Source organism: Stegostoma tigrinum, chromosome 3 (genome assembly GCF_030684315.1).
Source record: "Stegostoma tigrinum isolate sSteTig4 chromosome 3, sSteTig4.hap1, whole genome shotgun sequence".
In the NCBI taxonomy this organism is placed as follows: Eukaryota; Metazoa; Chordata; class Chondrichthyes; order Orectolobiformes; family Stegostomatidae; genus Stegostoma; species Stegostoma tigrinum.
The window spans coordinates 10,665,188-10,690,846 of NC_081356.1; the positions used below are offsets into that span (position 1 = coordinate 10,665,188).

General features: G+C 41.4%; 1 protein-coding gene across 4 annotated transcripts in view; it reads right to left on the bottom strand.

Annotated features, from left to right (window-relative positions):
- acer2 (alkaline ceramidase 2) overlaps positions 1 to 24,553 on the bottom strand; it is a 66,914-nt gene extending 42,361 nt beyond the window's left edge. For all 4 annotated transcript variants that reach the window (XR_007247258.2, XM_048528229.2, XM_048528228.2 and 1 more), the window contains exons 1-3: positions 24,014 to 24,553; positions 20,040 to 20,154; positions 8,276 to 8,417 (exon numbers count right to left, since the gene is read on the bottom strand). Coding sequence is in view for 3 of the 4 variants with exons in the window: in XM_048528229.2 (XP_048384186.1) it covers positions 8,276 to 8,417; positions 20,040 to 20,154; positions 24,014 to 24,115 (359 nt within the window). In the remaining variant the exon portion in view is untranslated. The remainder of the gene's footprint in view (positions 1 to 8,275; positions 8,418 to 20,039; positions 20,155 to 24,013) is intronic.
- Positions 24,554 to 25,659: the final 1,106 nt, after the last annotated feature.

The following is a 25,659-nucleotide window of genomic DNA, read 5'->3' on the forward strand; positions in this document are numbered from 1 at the left end:
TCTTCTCTTGAAGACTCTGTTGACAAATTCACTGTGCAGTATTGACCGAAAACAGGAAATGCTGGAAATACATTACATCTGGCAGCATCTGCTGAAGGACTTGCTGCATATTATTCATATATGACAAACTTGTTTTGTACTTGCAGCTGTTCCAAACTTCATTTCAGATTTCCAGTATTTATCCTCTAGGGTATGGGAGCATAGCACTTATCATCATGGGCTAGTTATTCAGAGGCTCAGACAAATAATCCAGAGACAATTTAAATCCTATCATGGCAACTGGGAAATTTAAATGAAGATATTAAAATAAAATCTGGAAGAAAATGTTCATATTAATAATGAAGGCCACGAAACTACAGATTGTTGTTCCGTTACAGAAGGTAATTTGTTATTCTTGCATGGTCTAACTGGTGTATGTGACTCCAGATAACAGCAATCTGTTAACCCTTAACTGCCCTTTGAAACAGCCCAATAAAGTTCTAAAAAGGTGGGCTGCGAGTGGCATGGATCTTGCAGCTGCTATAGATTTACCTCAAGATTTCTTACAGTTATTGCATTTCAGTAGTACAAGATTTTTATTTTGATACGCTTTTGTTTCTTTTAAGAAATGTTTGGAGGGATATGGGTCAAGCGCAGGCTGATGGGATCAGTTTAATTTGGGATTACAGTTGGCATGGACTACTTGGACCAAAGGGTCTTTTTCCGTGCTGTGTGGCCCTCTGACTCTAAGCTACTCAGTTATATTAAAATCACAAGAAGAAAATGATAATAAAACAGCACAGACTATCCAGCATCTATCATTGTTTCAGAAATCACAGAGGTACAGCTGGTCCAGATGACACTACAAAGTCTTTCTCACAACCACTGGAGAATTTGCATCAAAATTAGCAAAGCTGTCCCATAGTCCACACAAGCAGAACCTGGTATTGTCGTGTTCACAGATCATACCTTATATTAATGTCTTAGCCACCTTATCATCCATCCCTGAGTATATCCTGTGCCGTGGGCAGGACAGACCCACCAGATTTGATTTGATTTGATTTATTATTGTCACATGTACATAAGCACAGCGAAAGGTTTTCTTCTGCACACAGTACCAGCAAATCATACTACACAAAGTGCAATTGGGTAATAGAACACAGCAAACGATCTACTGTTACAGTTGTAGAGAAGGTTCACAAAGACCGCAATCAATATTAAATTTACGATTTGAGAGATCCATTCAGCAGTCTGATAACACCAGGGAAGAAACTGTTCTCAGATCTATTGGTTACGTGTGTTTAAGCTTGTGTATCTTCTGCCATATGGAAGAGGCTGGAAAAGATTATAACTGGGGTGGGTCAGGTCTTTAATTATTTTGGCTGCTTTCCCAAGGCAGTGAGAAGTATGGATGGAGTTAATGGATGGAAAGTTGGCTTGCGTGTTGGACTAGGCTCTGTTCACAATGGCATAGTCAGCAGGGAGTTTTCTTCAAGTCCTCAACATTGACTCCAGAGCACATATAGTTTCATTACATGTAGACAAGCAATCATTCTGATCATTGGTCTCTAGTACCCTCCCTGACTGAAGCACCAAGGACAACAAGGGTCAGGATGTACTCTGAATAGGAGTCTTCATTGTTCATGATCAAGAGAAGCTCAGTTGAAACCAAGACTGACTATGCGAGCAGAGTGATGAAGTACAGGACTCACAGACTGTCCCTGTGGCAGGTGGCAAGGAAAACCTACTTGACCCCTTCCTCACCAACCTACCTGTATCTGCAACATCTGTAACAGATGTATCTGCCCTTGAGCAGTAGTGGTGTGAGTTAGCACTGCACAGTTCTTATGGAGATGAAGTCCTCTGTTCATACTAGGTGTATCCTCCAGCTTGTTGTGTTAGACAACTACTAGACTAAGCAGGATGAATGCAGGAAATATCTAGAAGTTTAAAACTGATTGTACAGGTATGGTGCTGGCAGATGGTTGATACATTTGATTTTTTTAAAGACATAACCAAGAGTGTTGGTGAAGGCAATGCATTTGATATGATCCACATGGACTTTGACAAGTCTTTTAATCAGGTCATGGCATGGCAGTCTGGTTAAGAAAACAAAGCCCCACGGGATCTCCAGCAAAGTGGCATATTGGATCCTGAATTGGAAGCAGAGATTCACAGTAGAGGGATGTTTCTGTGACTGGAAGTCTGTTTCAGTAGGTTTCTGCAGGGATTGGTGCTTGGATCCTTCCTGTTTCTGGTGCACATTAATGATTTGGGCTTAATTATAACAGGTATGATCAAAAGGTTTGCGTGGATGACACGAAAATTAGTAGGGTGCTTAGAAGTGAGAAGGTTAGCTGTGGACTGCTGGATGATATTGATAGTCAGGTCAACTGGGCAGAGCAGTGGCAAATGGAATTCAAAGTAAAAAGTGTGAGGCCAGACATTTGGCGATGGTTAACAAGACAAGGAATTACACAAGGTAGATCCCTAGAAAGTACTGAATATCAGAGAGACCTTGGGTGCATATCCACAGATCCTTGAAGGTACAGGGCAAATAGATAAGCTGATTAAGAAGGTACATGGGATACCTGTCTTTATTCGACAAAGCATAGAAATTCAAGAATAACAAGGTTTCACCGGAGCTATACAGAACAGTGGTTAAGTCACAAACTGGAGTATTACATGCAATTCTGGTCAACATGTGGAAGGTTGTGATTACACTACAGAGGGGGCACAAGAGATTTACTAGGAGGCTGCTTGCACTGGAGGGCCTGATGTATAAGGGAAGATTGGATAGGTTGGGATTGTTTTTCTTAGAGCAGCAAAGATTCAAGGCACGTAAGGTTGTGAGGGCCATTTTCAGGGTGGATAAGCAGGCACTCTTTTCATTGATAGAGCGGTCAATGTCCAGGGGGCATAGATTTAAGGGGTAGAAATCTAAGAGAAGAGTTTGAGAAGTTTCTTTCACTAATAGGGTGGTGCGAGTCTGGAACACACTGCCTGAAAGGGTCAACACAGTGTGGAGCTGACTCCAGTATGTGCAGGTCTTTGCTATCCCGCCTGAAAGGATGGTTGAGTCAGAAAGTCACTGCAGCAATGTGCATTGGCTCCTTCATCTACCACCTGGAGACCAACATCAACAAATGCATGGGAATCCACTACCGTTGAGTTCCCAAGTCATGTACCAAGTCATTGGAACTATATCACTATTCCTTTATTATCACTGAATGAAAATCTTGGAGTTCCTTCGCTGGCAGAGCCATGGGTGTAACTAAACCATTGAACAGCAGCAATTCAAGATGGCTCCTCATAACCACCTCCTCAATGGCAATTAGGTTTGGCTATACCCACTTCTTGTGAATAAACTTAATACACATTCTGAATGAACTGCAGATTCCCTGTAATTAAAAATCACAAGATAGAAGCCACTTTATTCAGCTCCCACCATGAACTCCATTCTGTCAAAACCAATGCTCTCTTTTATTGCATCAGGCTATTCACAAACTTGGCTTCCTCTCCTCTCCAACCCCATACTGTTTCCAATACAAAGACCACTGATATTGAACCCCATAACATCATCCATCTGCAACGCTCCCTCAGCTCATTTGCTGCTGTAAACTTTATCAGGTTTTTTGTTTCCTCTGACTTGATTATTCAAATGTCCTCTTCCTCAGCCTCCCACCTTCCATTCTTTGTAAAATTAAGTGTGTCCAAACACTGCTGCCCATATTATAACCTGCCCAAAACCCTATCCACCTAACACCCCTGTGTTTTCCAAGTAATATTGGTTCTCAGTCAAAAACACCTTGATTTAAAAGTTTCAAGCTTTGGTTCAATTGTCTTCCAATGCTTTTCTGCTTCCTAGCTCAGAGTTGTTCATCCAACAATCCTTCAGGAATTCTGCATTCCTCTAAATGTGAACACTGATGAAACCACAATTCCCTTCAGCCCCCTTCTAGAGGTGATGACTGAGCCATTTACTCCTAGGTTCTGAAACCCTTTAGCCACTCTCTCTCTATTCAAGATCCTCCAGCCCTACCTCTTTAGCCAAGGTTTTAATCAACATTCTGAATATCACCTTTGGCTTAGTGTTCATTTTCATCTATTGTGTTCCTGTGAAGGGCCTTGGGACATATCCCAAAGTTAAAGAAATGATATAAATGCAAATTGTTATTCTACAAGTACAAGGACAGATTTGAAACACTCATACTATTTGAACTGAGGCAGAGGCAGCCAAGTGGAGGTTAAATTGAGATTTCTAAAATTATGTGAAGTTTGAAAGAGTGAATACAGAAAAAAAAACAGTATTTTGTTGGAGTCAGCAATGTCAAGAGCATGAACAGGGGGTCAAGCAAAATTTCTTCACACAAAGAATTCTTGCAACATGAAATGCTTTGCCACAGGAATAGTAGATGCGGAGACGATTCCATGTGTTAAAGGAAACTCGATAAATACTTGAAACACAATAAGATAGAAGATGATGGAGATAGCAGGAGTAAGATTGGTTTAGGTTGTTCCAACAAAAATTGGGTACAAATTGAACAGACAGACATCTATGTCATTAAATTCTACAATAACCTCTTTGGTCCTGTACTCTATCTTCCTATTGATTAAGCAAAGTGTGGTTTTGGCACCTTTTTAATGTTGTTGATCCAAAGCTGGCCTCAATCAGCCTACTCAGCTGTTCAAGCTGTGCTGAGATTTCTGCAAAATCAACAGAAATACTGAGAAAAAGGACTCGTACCAATTTGGCAAAAATATAACCCCTTGGCCCTGGGCCAATGGCGAAGAGATGGACACACCCATCATGGTAAGCTTCTGATTAAGGATTATCTATGAGCTACACTACTACTTGTTTACTTACCCAACATCCATAAGTCAGATCTAGGGGAACAGAGCTAACTGATGTTTCCAATGTCCTATTATATATTTGCATGGGTTTTACCAAATAGATAAACAAAGCAGTCAATAACTCTACAATGTTTCAAAGACAGTCATGAAAAAATGTTGAAGACTTAAGGGGTTTAAAAGCAGATGCCAGTGCAGCTTTTATTAATTAACACAATTTTGAAATGTTTCATATACCATTTGACAACCTCTAAGTTTAAAAACTTACTCTAAGTGTATTTCTTTGAACCACAAAAGATTTATAGACCTGAAACATTACGCCTGGGAGGAATCGTATAGGTGTCTAAGTGACCTGAGATTAGTAGCAGAAACTTTCTTCCTACGTAATAGCAAGCTGCTGAATAAAAGTGATTATTGGAAGCAAAGCATCTTGTTGACAGCCCAATTCCTTCCTCCTGACTCCCCAAAGCCCATCCAACATCTGCAAGTCACAAGTCAAGAGTGTGATGGAATATTGCCCATTCGCCTGGATGGGTGCAACCCCAACAACACTGAAGAAACTTGACAGCATCCAGGACAAAGCAGCCCGCTTGATTGGCACCACATCTGCAAGCATCCATGCCCTGCACCACCGACACTCAGTAGCAGCAGTTTGTACTACCAATGAGATGCATTGCAGAAATTTGCCAAAGATCCTCAGACAGCACCTTCCAAACTCACAACCGCATCCAGGCAGGTGGACAAAGGCAGCAGATACAAGGGGGTACAATCACTTTCAAGTTGCCCCCCAAGATACTCACCATCCTGATTTGGAAATACATCACTAATCCTTTACTGTCACCGGGACAATACCCTGGAACTCCCTCCCTAATAGCATTGTGGGTCAACTCACAACTGGTGGACCACAGCGCTTCAAGAAGGCAACTCACCACCACCTTCTCAAGGGCAACTAGGGACGGGTAATAAATGCCGGCCAGCCAGCTACTCCTTCATCTGAATTAAAAAACTCACCTCACTAACAGTCAGTTTTGTCTCTCACCAAACTTGCCAAACTAGCTAGACATTAAGAAAATGCAACAAGGAAACCAGAGAAAGTGCCTGGTGAAGTTGGCTTTCTGTTTAGTCCAAATCGCCTCCCTGTTGGACACCAGGCACCTAAGCCTGAGGACTCGTTCCATAGATGCCAGTTACACATAGGCATTGTTATGCGCCAGCCTCTAGCAACCTTCATGGCACACATCTGGTCCGTAAGACATAGGAGTGGAAGTAAGGCCATTCAGCCCATCGAGTCCACTCTGCCATTTAATCATGGCTGATGGGCATTTCAACTCCACTTCCCTGCACTCTCCCCGTAGCCCTTGATTCCTTATGAGATCAAGAATTTATCGATTGGTTTATCCGTTTATTACTGGTCCACATTTATCGATTTTTTTTATTGGTCCACATACAGGATGTTTCTTCATCTTGGGCTAAACCAGCAATTCTCATTGTAATACTGCAGCAAGGATAATGTGTGCTCAGGGACACACAGCCAGCTCATGGACTGGACCAGGTGGCTTCTCCAGCTTGCTTCATTCACTGTCATATTGCACACTCACTCTAATCATGTCTGAATGCTCAGAGTATCCCTGCTTTGCCTTGTCATTTAGCATTTTAATCCCTCAGCCAGAGATAAGAGGCTTATATTTCTTCAGAGATAGTAGGAACTGCCGATGCTGGAGAATCTGAGATAACAAGGTGTAGAGCTGGATGAATACAGCAGGCCAAGCGGCATCAGAGATGCAAGAAAGCTGATGTTTCGATTCGGGACCCTTCTTCAGAAATGAAGAAATTTCTTCAGAAATTTCTGAAGAAGGGTCCTGACCCGAAACATCAGCCTTTCTGCTCCTCTGATGCTGCGTGACCTGCTGTGTTCATCCAGCTCTACACCTTGTTATCTTATGTTTCTTCTGCTTTGCTTTGTCATTTAGAGCAGACTCAAAGCCAGGAATCTCATCATGGTTGTCAGCAGGCCTCAGTCATGTCAAGAGAAACAGCCTTCACTCATTTGGTCCTGGCACAGTAACACAACAGCAACCTCTGTCACCAGTCCAGGGGCTTGGACACGGTCGCTCAGCCACTCATGGAGGTCAGAGTTGGGATGCTCTCATTATAAGGGATGAGGAACTGAATATCAGGAAGCCCATCACATCTCCACTCTTTCTGCGCTACAGTGTGCTGCTTTCCTTGTGGAATGAGAGCCAGCGGCAGTCATTTTGGGAGATGTAAGTTGGGGGTGGCAGAACTGATATATTTGGTCCAGGTGAGGTCGGGTCCCAAGCGAGTGAGTAGGCAGTGTCAAGGTCTACGTGGGGTTAGTACTGTCAGGAACAGTAGTGGGTGAGATTGAGTGAGAGAAGATGCTGCAGGCATTGGTGGGAGGTGGGCACAGTAGCAGAGATAGAAGGAGTGTGAAGTCTCGGAGAGAAAATGCTGGCACTCATCCAAGCGGAGAGGAGAAGGGCATTGACTTTAGGTCAGGTGGTGTTCTGATCCAGTAATTAGGTACTGCCAAGCACAAGTGTGATTCATGGTGTTGGGGCAGGTGGCAATGAGTTAAGGAAGATGTTGGAGGCAACAGTGAGGGTGGCAAAACATAAGCCATGGTGACAGGTGATTACAGTTGCAGAGAATGTGGTGTACCGGAGTGAAATTGGTAGCACACATGCTAGTAGAATAGAGAAGGTCACTGACCTTCTTCCTAGAGTGCTGAGACCACACTGACCTGGCTGGCAAACTTAGACCAAGCTAGCACAGGGTGGTGTACTGGCCTCCACTCCTGGTCCTGGGGGAAGAGGAAGTCCTGTTTGTTGACCAGCCCATCCAGCAGGACTTTAGAACCGTTACCCACACAGCTAGGTGCTAAGTTCCCATATCTGCCAAATCTGGCGCAAATATCAGGCATCAAGGAGGATAGGTATGGACTATCAGTGTTTGTGTGAGTTGCACAACAAACTTCTAAACATGACATGGGTGCATGGGCTGCAAGTGAATATTGGGACACCCACTGTTCAGAGAGTTGTTTGGAAACAGCACCTGATAAGGTTAGGTCAGAATTAGAATGAGAGAAGCCTTTGGGTGTGATGGGTAACAAATGCGGCAAGTTTGATGAGATATGGTGGGAGAACTCACTAAACATCAGAACAAAAGCTTGTCCAAAAATCTTAGCACAACTCAGATTTAGCCAAAAAGACATAAGATTGCACCCACAGTTTTGATCTTCACAGACAGGCCTGCTGTCCCTTTTCAGCATTTTTGGTTCAAATTTCCAGTATACAGCACTTAGCTCCTGAATAAAGAAATATATCCTTGAGACAGAAAGGTTTTTTTTCTGAAGAAAGTAATAAATTATTTTTGAGATCTTTAGTTGACCAAATAGAATATATATTTTTGTATCCAGCCTTACCTGTCTCGTTGAAAAATCCTTGGTAAATATCGTCTGGGGAACCACATAGCCAGGGCACACATCAGAACCCAAAGGATTGCTAGTTCATCTAACATCTGTCCAATGAAACTCAAAGTTGCATGAAAATAAACTGAGCCTATACCTGTAGGGCAGAGATGCAAAAGGATTTTGGTTAGTTACAAGCAGAAGTAAATTGTCAGCACTGTGTATATTATTAGTTTGTGCATCATGACAGTTTGCAAAAGATGAAATTCAGACATGTTAATAACAACTCCATCTCTCATTCAATTAGTTGTCTCAAAGACACAGCCAGTCTTTTTCAATTCCTCTTAATTAATCCTCTGGATTCAAGTGTCCATGTCAATAGTTTGTAAAAGTGCACACATCTGAGCATGAGAGATTCAAAACATGCATTCTGTCCTTTGAAACAAATGGAAAGTGACATTTATTTGATTTTAGTATGCTACTGGGCACATACAGCATGCAGAGGATTAAAAGCTAGGAGTGAATTACAAGGCTACAATTTAATCAAAAAGCACCAGATGACGTCAAGCCTGAACAGCAAATCTAGTGGGACTTGCGATCATCAAAGTACAAGTTCGTTGGCTTTCTATATCTCACATCCAGTAAAATTGTATTAATAGTATATTTAGGACTTTAGTATAACAAAGGCATGTAAATGTGCCACATTAATAATAAAATTACACATGCAAGATACAAATTTGATTCCCTCATGTTTGCTTTATCCATTTGAATTAAAGTATTACAGAACTGTAACAAAGAAACTGTGAACTGATCAGATGTTTTCAGCATATTTAATTTCACAATAAGGCTGGAAGTATAAAATAGCCTGAAAGTGACATATTTCAAGTCATTTGACAATTCCTGCAATGATTGAGGTAATTGTAAACACAACTCCTAAAGTTTTAACTGAATCCCTCCCTATTTGTGACATGAACGGGTGATAACACTTTAATTAAATAAATATTACCTATTGCTAAATGGAGATGAGAAGACAAAGCTTTTCATCTTGAACTCATCAGAACTAGGATCCAAGGAACTGACTTGAAAGATGAGGCACCAATTAATACAACATGAGAAGAGAGTGCTGACTCGTTGGGCCGTGGTTGGTATGAAGATGAGGCTGGAACATATAACTGTCAATATTACTTCTCCGACCAGTCAGTGAGAGAATCTGAATGTCGGGGTGGTGCCATGGAAATGCAGAGATCAACAGTCTCCATAAGCTCTTCTTTTCCAATGACAGAGGTTCAATGGGATAACCTTAAACTGGTTCCCAATGTAATTCTTAACATTCAGACTAGTTCATAAATATTGTCATAAAGCAGTATCACAGCTAACGATTGACATAATGTTCTGAGGCCTGCAAACACAGGCTGGATAAGTACGATTGGCAAATGGTAAAGGAACATGTTATTTGATATAGTTTGCCACTCATTAGAACATACAACTTCCACACCTCTCGTCACAAAATCACTGAAACTCAAATCACATAACATATTTGTGAGATAGATAAAACATTTTTTCAGCTTGACAGCAGCATCCCTTTGATGGCAAAAGCCACTCGTGTGTTTACTGCAAAGTAGCAGCTTGAGACAGCTAGCTTATGGTTCAGAGATAATGGAAACTGCAGATGCTGGAGAATCCAAGATAACAAAGTGTGAAGCTGGATGAACACAGCAGGCCAAGCAGCATCTTAGGAGCACAAAAGCTGACGTTTCGGACCTAGACCCTTTTCTGATGAAGGGTTTAGGCCCGAAACATCAGCTTTTGTGCTCCTCTGATGCTGCTTGGCCTGCTATGTTCATCCAGATTCACACTTTGTTAACTTGTGGTTCAAATGTTTAAGACACCTTCCCCGTTCAGGGTAAGCTGGGGTAGAACGGGAAGTGTCACTGGACCCGAAACGTTAACTCTGTTTTCTCCTCCACAGATGCTGTCAGACCTGCTGAGCTTTTCCAGCAACTTTGTTTTTGTTCCTGATTCACAGCATCTGCAGTTCTTTTGGTTTTAATCAGAGTTCTCTCTTCAGGTCAAGTGACCCTTCCTAAATTTCAAATTTTTGTCTCAGATTGATTAAGACTAGACAGTGTCTATTCTATTTCAACTGCTTGTCTCCTTTTAATTGTTACATTCTGCACCAGCAACCATGTGACTGAATGTCAAAAATTGAATGCTCAATAAGAAGGAATGCTCATATCCAATTTAAAATGAAAGCAGTGTACTAGTTGCACAGAGATAGTAGGAACTGCAGATGCTGGAAGATCTGAGATAACAAGGTGTAGAGCTGGATGAACACAGCAGGCCAAGCAGCATCAGAGGAGCAGGAAGGCTGACGTTTCGGAAGGGTCTAGGCCCGAATCATCAGCCTTCCTGCTCCTCTGATGCTGCTTGGCCTGCTGTGTTCATCCAGGTCCACACCTTGTTATACTGGGTGCACAGTTGATTAAAACAACCTGATGAGAACAACAATATACTCAATTAATTAGCATGTAGAAAGAGAAAAGACAAGTTAAAACTTGCAATTTTTTTTATTAGCAGCAGTTTGTAGGGATTGTGAATCTGAGTTTTTGGTAGGTATTCCTGGTAAGGAGTTACCAAGAATGTAATTTCAAAAAAAAAGGACTCTTCCTTTGTCAAAACTGAGAAACGGAAGCAAGTGAGGCTTTTTATGCACAAGATCAAGACCAAAGGAGGAAGTCAAACACAACTGTTTCAATATAAAATACTAACTGTTTCTTTTCAAGTGTAGGATTCCATATTATTCCCTTTTCCAACTCTTATAACATTTCCATTATTCGCTTGTTTATTGTTTTATCTTTAATAAAAGAATTATAGGGACTGGGGAAGATCTCTGCCGTAGAATTTAGTATCAGTTAATGGTTAAAGAAAATAAAGTTAGGTTGTTTTCAGTTATTACAATGTAAATAAAATTATACAACAGCTATCAGACACTTAAAATTTAAAATAGATACCATTCACATGTTAATATTTGCTTTTAATAACTGCTTTGGTGAAGTATAATCCTGTTGCTTCTCAAAATTTGTGGATTCAATCCCATTCCAGGGAATTGAGCACATAATCTGACACTCCAATGCTACAATGTAGGGCTGTGCGCTCAATGTTTTTTTCGGGTCTGCATGCAGATGCCTTGAAAAAGACCAGTGAATTCTCCCAATGTGTTGTCAAACATTAATCCCTCAAACAACACCACTTATTGTCACTTCACCTCTGCTTGTCAGACCTTGCTATACACAAAGGAAAAACCTCAATGATAGTGACTATACGAAAGATGTCTTTCATTGTTGTGAAATACATTCAGTCATCTTGAAGTATTCGATAGTCCCATATAAATGCATGTTTTTTGCAAACTCCAGTATTAAACCATTTTTCCATTCTATAAAATGGGATAATAACTTCAAATTAGTTAAACAGCCCCAAGCAGAAATCTGACAGAAATTTACTGAAGTCATTTTTGGTATTATAGCTACTAAACTGGAACAGTGGCTTAATATCTGAAGTAGCAGCCACTGTAGGAGGGAAGCCCATAATAAGGACATAAGGCATCTGCAAAGGGATACAGAGATGTTGATGGAGTTTAATGTAGTAAAATGTGAGGTCTTGCACCTTGATAAGAGGAATTAAAAGCAAACAGCTATTTAAATGGAGAGAGACTCCAAACAAGCGCAGCACAGAGGCTTCTGGGCGTTTCAAATGATAGTGTGCAGGCACAGCAAGTAAATAAGACAGCAAATGGCACTTTGGTCTAAATAACTAGACTTTTGGAGTTTACATACAGTGAAGTCTTGTTACAATTGTACGTGGTGTTGGCAAGCTGACATCTGAAGCAGTGTGCATAGTTTTGGTCCCCATATTTGAAAAAGGATAGACTGACACTGGAGGCAGTTCAAAAACAGATTCACTACAGCGATTCCTGGGTTGAAGGGATTGAAAAATGGCTTATCAAGAACAGTTAAACAAGTTGACCCTTTATTCATTAGAGTTTAAAAGAATGAGGGGTGCTCTTATTGAAACATACAAGATTCTGAGGAGGCTTTACAGGCTAGATGTTGAGAATATTTCTGCTGGTGGGGGCATCTTGAACTCAGGGGCATAGTTACAAAAGGAGGTGATGCTCACTTAAAACTGAGATGCAACAGGAATTTCTCCTCCCAGAGGCTAGTGAATGTCTGCAATTCTCCACTCGAGAGTCGTGAATGCTAGATAACTGAGGGTATACAAAGCAGAAGAAAACAGATTTTTGACAGCTACGCTGAGCTGACAATGAAAAAGAAGTTGAGGCCGAGGGTAGAACAGCAAATCTTCTTGATCGTGGAGGGTAATCTTGAGGCTCCCAATCTCCTTTTTCTTATAAAACTAACTCAAAGAACATAACCAGCTAAAGCAACTGCTGTCTTTACTGTCTCATTAGTACAAAATCAGTTTATGTTAGTACATCCTATATTAGTTCTTCCTCGGATTAAGCAGAGCCTTCTCGGTCAGGATTCCTTTCCACATTGAACTGTACTCCTACAACTAAACATGAGCCCTGAAATAAACCTTGAAACAATGTTCACTTTAATGCACAATCTTTACACAATGTCAGTTTCTATTTTTATTCTGTGTCATGGCAGTGATACCTGATTATGTACTTTTTTCAAGGTTATTACAGATCTTCCAACAATTAAAATAACTTAGAAGAGGTTGAGCAACATATTCACGCCCTTTTTCTCTTTTGAAATGTGCACCTCAGAAACAAACTCGCTACGAGCCTGAACAATTTACTGCGGTAAGACTTGTTACAGGCATAAGTTGCCACAAGTGAGATACAATTCCACCCAGTGACAATTTTGGCAAAACCACATGCTCACTATTATTTCAATAAAATTTTCAACTAGTCTGATTTCATCATAAGGTCTCAGAAACCTCCTCATGTGAAACCATTCAGATGAATAAATCACAGCAATTTAAAACCCATTTACTTTTAAGTCTCTTCATACTGTGGGAGCAGATGGCTGCTACCACAGCAGTAAAATTTATCGGTCCCTATTCTTCTGACTGAATACTTATCAGTCCACAGTAAGAGCTGTAGCTGTATCAAATAACTCTGCCTGCATTGTTAGTCATTCACAGCATCCATAATGACTTCAATAATGTATAAAACTAGGGTCCCAAATGATATCATTTTAAAAATAAGGAAATAGAGCTCTACAAGCAGACAACATGAGTACATCAGTAATACAGCGCACTGGATATGAGATAACAAGATGTCGAGCTGGATGAACACAGCAGGCCAAGCAGCATCACAGGAGCAGGAAAGCTGACCCTTCTTCAGAAATTTGTGCCTATGAACTTCTACCTGTTATTATCAACCAAGCTTGAACCATTTGTAAAATGTGATGCATTACTGAATGCATGTGCCTCTGCCTTACAGCAACGTAGCTATCGTAACATATTATTCATTACCATATGCCTGAAAAGGACCGTAATTTTGTATGAAACTGCCCTTGCACACAAACTTCAAGATTCCACAGTCTAAATCAACAATAAACCTGTCAACTCAGTTCAGAAGTTCTGCTATTTTGAAACCCTCCTCTCCAGCAACACCATGTTCAAAAATCATCCATCACCTGGTTCAGCCATCAGCAGATTTTGGAGGAAGCATGAACTTTGGCCTAAAACAAATATCGGCCTCTTCAAGGCAGTGATCCTCACATTACATCTTTATGGCTGTGAGGCATGGACCACCCACAAACGTCTCATAAAGCAGCTCGAACGATCCCACTGTCTCCATTTTAAATATGTATCTGTAACACGAAGTGGAAGGATAACATCCCAAACAGAAAACCACTTGCAAAACACCACATATGTGGCATCAAGAGGAGACTGATTGGAGCTCAGCTTTACCTTGTCAATCACATGTTCACATGGAGAATTCCTGCATATAATGACAGCTGAGCATGGTAAACCACAATAGAATGACCCAAGCCTAGATAAGGTGGTGCTGGGAGTCTGTACATTGGACCCACCATAGAGTGAAAAATGAAATAATTATGGACAGTTCCAAACGGAGAAATTTCTGTTACCAAGCAATCTCGACAGCAGAGATAAATTACAATTTATCCATATTTGAGCCCATTGCAACATCAATACCTTCATCCACGCCTTCAACAGTAACTTAGTCACTTCATACATAATATTGCAATCAAAGTATAAATCAAGATTTGGTTTCACATTACATGTGACATCATCATTTATACAAAAGTTTTGGATGTGAATCTAGGAGGTGTTGAACCGAATTTGCTTTATTTTCACATGTACTCAAACAAAAAGCTTACAAGTTGCCAATTACTGCGCCACTTTAGGAACAAGGTACTGAGGTACAAATTCTTCAGTACATACTCTTCGGAAAAAGGTATGGTCAGTAAGTTTGCAGGTGACACCAAAATAAGTGGTGCAGTGGACAGTGAACATTATCTCAGAGGACAATGGAATCTTGATCAGATGGCCAATGGGCCAAGGAATAACAAATGGAGTTTAACTTAGATAAACATGAGGTGTTCCCTAATGGTAAGGCAAACCAGGGGAAGATTTATATATTTAATGGTAAGGCCATGCAGAGCGTTGCTTTAAAAGCAGGCCTGGGGTGCAGGGGCATAGTTCCTTGAAAACAGAGTCGCGGGTAGACAAGGTAGTAAGGATCGTGTTAGGAGTGCTTGCCTTCACTGGTCAGAACACTGACTACAGGAGTTGGGATGTTACAGCTGTACAGGACACTGGTGAAGCCACTTCTTGAATACTGCATTCAATTTTGGTTGCTCATATAAAGAAAAGATTTTGTTAAATTTGAGAGGGTGCAGAGAAGATTTGCAGGGAGGTGGCCGCGACTGGAGGTTTTGAGCTATAGGGAAAGGTTGAAATATCTGGGGCTTTTGTCCCTGGAAGATTGGAGGCTGAGGGGTGATCTTATAGAGATTTATAGCTCATGATAGGCATGGAATGGGAAAATAGTGAATGTCTTTTTTCCTAGGGTACGGCAGTGCAAAACAAGGGGACATAAGGTTAAGGTGTGCGAGGAAAGATTTAAAAAGAACCTCAGGGGTACATTTTTCACACAAGGGGTGGTGTTCATACAGAACAAACTGCCAGAAGGCACAATTATAACATTTAAAAGGGATTGGGAGGGTACCTGAATAGGAATAGTTTAGAAAGATATGGGTCAAAAGCTGTCGCATGGGACTACGTCAGATTGGTGCGGATGGTTGAACCAAAGGGTCTGTTTCTGTGCTGTATGACTCTACAACACGACCTAGAGACTGGACATCCAGACACTCATCCAGTAAGCAAAGGGAGAAATCCATTAGTTATCAGCGTGTTTAAATTGTTTCAGAGATAGTAGGAACTGCAGATGCTGGAGAATCTGAGATAACAAGGTGTAGAGCTGGATGAACACAGCAGGCCAAGCAGCATCAGAGGAGCAGGAAGGCTGACATTTCAGAAATGAAGAAGGGTCCAGGCCTGAAACGTCAGCTTTCCTGCTCCTCTGATGCTGCTTGGCCTGTTGTGTTCATCCAGCTCTACACCTTGTTATGTCAGTTATCAGTGTTTGCTGAGCTCTACAAAATTTGCTCCAATATGCTTTCTTTGCCTTACTCTGTTATGTTATGGAGCTATTACTGCAGTATCTTAACCCTGTGCTTTCTGTTAAAACCAAAGATAATTCATTGTGTAGATACTCCAGCAGTTATATTGCTGAATATGTAGCACAGTAAATCCATTCATGGTGCTGAATTAACTGGCCTCAGTAATAGTAGCATTAGGAATGACACAATTGGAGTTATCCATCAATGTAGAGAGAAAAAGCAACTAGAGTTAAGTCAAAGATAGCAAGAGACAACACAGTGTGGAGCTGGAGAAATACAGCAGGCCAGGCAGCATCAGAGGGGCAGGAAAGTTGACAGTTTGGGTTGGGACTCTTCTTCAGAAATGGGGAGGAGGGAGGGAGCTCAGAAATAAATAGACAGGAGGGCTGGGCTGGGGAAGATAGTTGTGATGGTGACAGGTGAGTGCGGGTAGGCAGTGGTGGGGATTGGTCAGTGGGAAGGTTGAGGCAGATAGGTGGGAGAGAAGATGGACAGGTTGTGGTCAGGTCAAGGAGGCAGGGATGAGAGGGAGGGTTGGACATGAGGTGAGGCCAGGGGTGTGGGGAGATTTTGAAACTGGTGAAATCCATGTTTAGACCATTGGGCTGTAGGGTCCCAAGGCGGAATATGAGGTGTCGCTCCTCCAGTTTGTGGGTGGCGTCATTGTGACACTGGAGGAGGCTCAGGGTGGACATGTCACTCAGAAAGTGGGAGGAGGAGTTAAAATGGTTCGCGACAGGAAGGTGTTATCATTAATTGCATACAGAACACAGATAATCTACAAAACGGTCTCCGAGTCTCTGCTTGGTATTACTGATGTAGAGGAGACCACATTGGGAGCAGTGGATGCAGTAGACCAAGTTGACAGATGTGCAGGAGAACCCCCATCTAATGTGGAAGGTTTGATTTGTACCTTGGATGAAGGTGAGGGGGGAGGTGAAGGGGCAGGTGTAGCACTTCCTGCAGTTGCAGGGAAAGGTGCCGGGGGGGGGGCGGATGAGGGAGTCACGGAGATAGTGGACCTATGAAAGGCAGATGGGGGTGGGGAGAGAAATATATCTTTGGTTGTGGGGTCAGATTGTAGGTGGCAGAAATAGCGGAGGATGAAACATTGAATGCAGTGATTGTTGGGGTGATATGTGAGGATAAGGGGGATTCTGTCTTCATTTTTGTTAGGGGGAGGGAGTGTGAGGGCAGAGGTGCATGAAACACAAGAGATGCAGTTGTGAGCATTATCGACCAGTGAAGAGGGAAAGTTGCATTCCTTGAAAAATGAGGACATCTGGGATGTTCAGGAGTGGAATGCTCCATCTTGGGAGCAGACACAGTGGAGGTGGAGGAATTGGGAATAGGGGATCACATTCATGCAGGAAGGTAGGTGAGACGAGGTGTAGTCCAGGTAGCTGTGGAAATTGGTGGGCTTGAAATAGATGTGGTCACCAGAGATGGAGACAGAGAGGTCCAGGAAAGAGTGACAGGATCAGAGATGGTCCAGGAGGACTTGGGGTTGGGGTGGAAGGTGTTGGTGAAGTGGATGAACTAGTCAAGCTCCTCGTGGGAGCACCAGGCGGCATCAATACAGTTGTCGATGTAATGGGGGAAGAGGTGGGGAATAGTAGCAGTGTAACAGTGGAAAAGGGACTGTTCCACGTATCCTATGAAGCGGGATGCATAACTTGGAACCATATAGGTGCCCATGGCCATCCCCTTCGTCTGTAGGAAGTGGAAGGAGTTAAAGGAGAAATTGTTGAGGGTGAGGACAAGTTCTGTTAAGCAGATGAGAGTGTTGGTGGAGGGGGACTGGTTGGGCCTGAGGGAGAGGAAGAGGCGGAGGACTTTTGGGCCATCCACATAGGGCATACAAGTATGCAGGGATAAAGTCATTTGCTGACAAAACACTTATGGGTAAAGTGTAATTGTCTGTAATTGCAAGAGTTCAAATTAAACCCAAAACAACGTAATGGGTCTCTCTAATTTGTTGGATAACATGGACAAAATGTAAATGAGTTTAATTAGTCTCAAAGAGCTCCTCAACATATTGGTGAATGGAAGGTTCATACAGCATTGTAATGTGGAGATACTACTGTCTGCCTTTAAAGAAAAGGTGGAAAGTGAGCCTGTTTGTGCTCAGGATAAATAGCAACCTGCATCAGATTACCTCATTAAAATTGCTTTTTTTATGCACGCAGCCTATAATTTTGCTTCAAGAAAGGCCACTTATTGGTTGAGTCTCTGGCCCACTGCAAGCACCTCCAGGGCTTTGTTTCTACTGCAGCACCGTCACTAGAATTTGTATGCGATTACAAGGTGTAGAGCTAGATGAACACAGCAGGCCAAACAGCATCAGAAGAGTAGGAAAGCTGACGTTTTGGGCCTCAATCTTTCTTCAGAAAAGAAGGGTCTAGGCCTAAAACGTCAGCCTTCCCACTCCTCTGATGCTGCTTGGCCTGCTGTGTTCATCCAGCTCTACACCTTGTTATCTCAGATTCTCCAGCATCTGCAGTTTTTACTATCACTAGAATTCATATGACTGCTTTTGTCACCAATATAAATGCAACACTACCAGATCAGACAATCAACTGCTGCACTGATGCAAAGAGAAGCAGATGTTACTCAGGCTTTTTTGTGTTACTGACTCTGCTACAAATCAACAATCACACTGTTTTTACCCAGCACAAATAACATTTGAACAGTTAGAAATACAGATGTATTTGATTTCTACAAGAAAATATTATTGGGAAGTAAACAGGATCTGAAATGCTAGATCAAACCTATTTAGGTTCAACTAAATGATACTGATGGAGAAAATATGAATCAGCAAGAAAGCTCTCTCTGTTTAAGTGTTGTAAACTGGTTTTAAATGTAGAGGATACAAAAAGACTTTACAAATCTTCCAACTAGCAAAATTCCTTTGATTGCCTTGTTGAAAATTAGATGCTGTGATGCATGCACATCCTGTCTTCACGACACCGAAGGCTGTCTGTCCATACTTGTTACACATAAGATGCAAAATTTCCTCTGACATTTGAATAAAATGTGGATTTGCAGGTTTTTTTAAATTTTGGTTCCAATCATACTTCTGATCTGGTAAGTTCAACTTTCTATACATCTGCAGTCAGTCACAAAAAGAATGACTGACCATGGAAGTTCAAATCATAAAGAACAGAATTTTGAGATATGCCTTCTCGGAATCTACCCTTTTCGTCACCTTTGGACCCTTCATATAATTTCTTTGTAATACTTGTTTAGTACTCCCTTTGCTCCTATAAAATGTTATTGAATTTTTTATTCCACAAAAAAGTAAGCATGCATATTGCTGCTGATCACATGCATACTTCCATGAGGGTCGATTGCATAGAGACTAAGAGCAAGAAGATTTGGCAATTTTCCTTGCCCCTGTCCGTTGGCACTGTAGATGATTGGTAAACACTGGCCAAAGTCTGGACTGAAAACTACACAGGCACAAGATCAAACCCAGCACTTTCAGGGTCTTCACGGTTCGGATGCGCACTCGATGGGCCCTCTGCAGCAATGACAAACATAGTCCTCTTACTTATAGAAATGCGTAAATATGCATTCTATGCACTTCCAATGGATTAGATTAGAAGATAGATAGAGAGTGAGGGAAGGATGAAGTGGTGGGGAGGCAGGGAGGGAGGGGTGGATGGACAGACGGATGGATGGGTGGAAGGAAGGATGGATGGATGGATGGAGGCAGCAGTGGATGGAGGGAGGAATCATTTATTTAGAAACTAGTGTCACGGGCCATTCATAAGTAAATCTACTGGGAATCAAGAGTAAAATGTATGGAAAGAATAATAAAATGAAACTGTTAAATAAGTCTTAATATATAGATATATCAGCATAATTTTAATAAATAGACGCAAATTGAATAACCATGATTGTTTTAACTGTTTCATAGAAAGCTAATAGAAGTGTCATTTAATCATATTAATTTTCTTCCAGATACAATGTTTAATTGTTAACAATACAGAAACTAGTTACAAGTTCACATTCATTACCTCATGAAATAAACAGCTGAAGGTCTTTCCAAAACAAAATTGTTTTAAGAAAAATGCAACTAAAGCAACACCACTTACCTACAACAACAAGCAAAGTCCAAATTAGATATATCCCACTGTTGAAACATGTTGCATATTGTCGAAACAAATACATGCATATCGGTGGCAACACAAAAAATAAAATATTGCTGATCTGCAAAATAGAAGTTAAAATATGCATGGTACTTAAATAATACAAATAACTCAAAATAGTTGACATTACAATAAAACAATTGGTCTTGAAACAGAAATCTGCAATAAGACAGTTCTATCAAAGAGTGTCATGGAGAACATGATACCATTAAGAAATTGAGACGAAAATCTCAAGAGTTCCCATAAAAAAAATGTATTTCAGCAACATAGTTGTATTTATAATGATGAACAAACAAATTAACGTAACAATTGGTACTATTTGATCTACTATAACTTGTCCAGATGTTAAAACCAGGAAGTCCCTTTGTTACATCATCCACCTGCGTTATATGCAGTTCAAGGTTTCTGCCTGTATTTCACAACCTAAAAGACCACTCCTCAAGCAAAACAAGCTCTGCATGAAGAACGTCCATGTCTTGGTTCTAAATTCTTTGTTCATCTGCTATTGTCAAAGTAAATGAAATGTGCCTGAACAAGCTTAATCCTAATGCAACACCCACAGTATAAAGCTGATACATTTGATAACAGGGCCTTAGAAAAATAGTCTGTCGCCTTCAACTTCTTTGTCAAATACACATTTTATTCATAAAATATGTAAAAGTACATCGAACAGTTCAAATCTGATATTACGTAGAGAACAATTATGTTCACTTTCTTTCAGTACATAACACAGCAGTCCAAGCAATCTCATCAAACCTACAATTACAAGTCATATTGACAATTTACACATATATTCTATGTCAAATATTCTGTGGTGGTTATAGTCCAAGAGGTTTTATAAACTTTATGGTCCCTCAGTATGCTGCAGCTAGAGAGCTTTAAGCTATGGCCTCTTCCATTTGAGACTGCAATGGCTGTCTCAAGCTTTATTGTGTACATTGCATGTCCTCCCAAACCTTGAAATGTGGTCTTCCACAATAGTTTATAATGGACAGCTTTTTGCACTGGCAACATTGCATACAAACCAAAGAGCATCTTACACTGAGTTGGTGGGACTGCAACAACAAGTGGTATTTATCTTAGTGTCCACCCCTGAGATCAGCACACACAGCACAGAGTCCTGCAATACAGAGCTGTTCAGGATAAACCTTGACAAAAAACAATTTCCAGACCTTCTTTACAAAGGAACATCCCAAAATGTGGTGACCAACAATCTCTTGCTCACTTCAGATGCCCCAAGGATACTTACACTCTAACATGCTCATGGAGGATCTCATGACAGGACCCTTCTCACCATTGGCCCAGCTTTACCCTGGTGCTTGTTTGAAAATTTTTGAGACAAGGCATTTTGTGAAATTTCTTTGACAGTTTGCTCAGGGAACTATTCAACTTGGACTCCATCTCCTTTTCCCCTTGAGGGAGTTATGTTCCAAAATTAAAGACTTTTGGTTGAAAGAATTTTCTTGCATAAACTTTTCCACAAAAGGAAAATGCTACAGCACAGTCCAACTTAAAGGAGAATTCTGAAGCAAGGTGGCCAGGCACATCATTTTCAAAACTGGTGAACCTATGGACAGCAGCATATAGAGTCAAAGAAGCATACAGTCATCCAGCATGGAAACAGACCCTTCAGTCCACTCGTCTGCTCCAACAAGACATCCCAATCTGACCTAGTCCCATGTTCCAGCATTGGGCCCAAATTCCTCTAAACACTTGCTATTCATATACCCATCCAGATGCCTTTTAAATGTTATAGAATCATAGAACCCCTACAGTGATGAAACGGACCCTTCAGCTCAACAAGTCCACACTGACCCACTGAGCATCTCCCCCCGTAACCGACCTAATCTACACATTCTACCAGCCTCCTCCACCTCCTCTGGCAGCATGTCCCATACATGCACTACCCTCTGTGTGAAAAAGTTGTCTCTTAGATTCTTTTAAATCTTTCCCTACTCACCTTAAACCTGCGCCCCCTAGTTTGGATTCCCCTATCCTAGGAAAAAGACCTTGGCTATCCGCCCTATCTATGCCCCTCTTGATTTTATAAACCCCTACAATGTCTCTGACGCTCCAGGGAAAAGTCCCAGAGTATTCAGCCTCTCCCTACAGCTCAAGCCCTCCAGTCCCAGCAACATCCTTGTAAATCTTTTCTGCAACCCCTCAAGTTTAACAACATCCTTCCTATGGAGTTTGCGTACAAAGGGTCCACGTGCAGTTCAATTCATCTGCACTCACAAAGCAGTTATGCCGTTACAGCAGTGGAAACCCTTCATGTGTTATTTGGTCCTGCCTCTCCTAATTCCTCATTATCTATTTTTTAAGTTTGCAAACTCTGTCACCTGAATAATGATATGCATAAATCCAGTTTTACCTGTTTATTCCTTTCCACTATGTCCCTGTTCTTACAGCTTCAAATTTCAATAGCATTTTTTATAGTATCAACACACTTGCACTTAAGGAAATTAAAATCCGACTCAGCTCTCCCTTTACATTAAGAGTTTACTCCAATTTCATGTTTCTGCCTCATCTAAAAAGACACTTTGCTCCCTGGTTCATATTTCATCTGTCTGCTCACCCATCTATGTCTCCTAGAAATCTTTAAAAGTCATAGAGTAATACAGCATAGAAAGAGATCCTGCAGTCCAACCAGTCCATGCCAAACATAATCCCAAAATAAGCTAGTCCCTGCCACCTGCTCCTGGCCCACATACTTCCAAACCTTTCCTATTCATGGATGTATCCAGTCTTTTATATGTTGTAACTGCGCCTGCATCCACCACTTCCTCAGGAAGTTCATTCCATACATGAACCACCCTCTGTGTAAAACATTTGCCCCTCATTTTTTAAAAATCTCTCTCCTCTCAGCTTAAAAGTGTGGCTCCTAGTCTTGAAATTCCCCCATCCTAGGAAAATAGACCTATCATTAACCCTGTCTACACACCTCATCATTTTACAAATCTTTATAATGTCACCTCTCAACTTGCTATGCAGCAGTGAGAAAAGTCCCAGCCTATCCAACCTTTCTTGATAACTCAAACCTTCCAACACCCTGGCAAATCTCTTCTGAACCCTGTCTAGCTTAATAATATCTTTCCAACATTTATTCAACCTTCTACTTTTGAGTCGCCAGCAACCTTTCAGATTGTATTCCCTTTCGATTAAACAGGTAAACAGGTCCAAATCTCGCACAGCAATTCAGGGCGTAGATGGGAAATGCCTCTTAGTGAAAACACAGCCTGTAAATAATGCCCAGAATCAAAATGAAAAGATATCAATACTGCACGGAAATGTCTATAATATTGCTGCCTTTAACACTGAATTTCATTCAAATTGAAGCAGATCGTTGCTTTGCAAAAGAGATGGGGGAAGAAGTATCGGAGACAGTACTAGTGTAGGAAAATTAAAACAATGACTAGGATTGTTTTTGTTAGACGCAGAGACAGACGTGAAGAGTTGGGCTGTTGCTGCAGGGTCCTCTGCACAAAACACATCCGCACGCACTTTCCCAAAGTAAAACAATACCTACTCTGGGCTGTAGGGGGCACGCCGAGAGTAATTCTGTAAAAATGCAAAATAGATTTTAAGAGCACTTGCAACAAAACGGCAGCGACTGTGGGCAATGCCCAGGGCAAGGCAGTTTATTGCTTTGCTCTGTTACACATTTGCCTGGGGCAGTCTCAAGTAGCACAATGTGTGTGGGACTAACTGCCTTACGGTCCGAAACAACAGGAGGTTCCACTCCAGCTAATTTCCTGCTCCAATCGCTAATCTCTCCCAGAAAAGTTTACAGCGACTTCTGCTCGATCAGCAAGAATTTCTACTGTCCTGGAAGTTTTTTTTTAAAGAAGTGCATTTCGCTTCAATGCAAAACAATAACGAACCCTATTTTTTTAAAAAGACTAAAAGTTGTTACAAACCGTGTTGTAAAATTCAGCAATGTTTGAGACAATCATGTAATTTCCCTCACACCAGTCCACTTCTGAACTGCCAGCCTGCAATTGGTTCCAAAATTGGCTCATGGTTTTGACTTTATTAACCCAGCTTTGTTTCCAGTTAGAGCTCCAAAGACCTGTCTCCTTCCCTCTTAGTTTTCAGAGTCAGCTTCAGCAGTTTCTGTTCACATCAGCTCTTCGATGCACAAGGGCAAGGCTCAGGAATGAGCTAGCTCTCCCTTTTCCTGCAGTGTCACTCAAGATGGTCCCAGCGTGGATGTGCGTGTTTTTTTTTAAGTTTCCTGAGCCCGGGTTTCCCTTTCATACGAATCACACTGCATGGGTTGCCGTCTCTCCTTGAACTGGCTCAGGCGGATCTTTTACTCACCAGCCCCAGGGTCACCGGCTCGCCTCCTGTGGGTAGTGGGCTGTCTCTGTGCTCCTGAGTCGGGATGGGCATTGCTTATCTCCTTCCCAGCCCCCAACCCCCTAAAAGGAACAAACGCTGTTTCGGATGTTGAATGATACAACATTTGGTATCTTTATTCTTATACACGAGCCTTCATCTGCACCCTCCCCTCCCCTCCCTGCGTTATCTCCTTTGTCTACTTTCCGCGGTAAACCTCAAGATCATTTTTTTCATCCATCAGCTTTAAGACAATCTTTGTGATCGAGGTTATTACATTGTCACGGAGCGTACGCACAGGTCAAATCCTGACAAATTTATTAAACTCAAGTAACTAATTTTTTTAAACGTGTGTAAAGCAGAAGAAAAAGCTTTAAAGAAAGTCAGAAGTTTCACAGTTTTGTGGTTATGTAAATGATTAAGAAATTGCATCGAGCCTTAGTTTAGGTAGCATCTTCGGAACTTCAAAGTAAAAAGAGAAACCTTAAACATATTTTCACAGTATTCTCCCAATGCTGGATGCTATGGCAAGATGTTTTTAACATAAGTCCCATGGTAAAGCTATATAAACCCTCAGTAATCCCACAGGTGGAATCCTGTGTATGGCTCTAGCTCCACACATAAAGCAATGGACGGAGGACGGCGCAGATACATGAGTCCGAGGATGCCACCTGGTGCGGTGAATTGCAAATACAAATAGCACTTGAAAATACAGGATAAACACAGCGGGCCAAGCAGCATCAGAGGAGCTTCACACCGTGTTATCTCAGATTCTCCAGCATCGGCAGTTCCTACTATCTCTTTGAGAATACAAGGTTTCGTTTTGTTAAAGCAAACGTCGTCGCAGATGACAATGTAAATTTGATACAAATGCACGGAATTAACCATTATGAAAGGTAACCTTGAAGAGGTGCAGTCACAAATGTTCAAATTAAATTCACAGAAACTAAATTAAAATGTGGTTGTGGATAGAAACACTGAGCGTCAGTGGGTCTTTTACCCAGTAGTTGTGAAATGCCTCAGGTGTTCCAGTGCTCTGTGCCCTCTCCAGAGACACCATAATACAGACATAATAATACCTCAGATTCCGAAACAGTCCATGTTCAAATGCAACAAAGTATGGACAATATCCATCCAGGTTTGGGCTGATGAGCCGCAAGTAACATTCACACCACACAAATGCCAGACAATGACAATCTCCAATAAGAGACAATCTAACCACTGT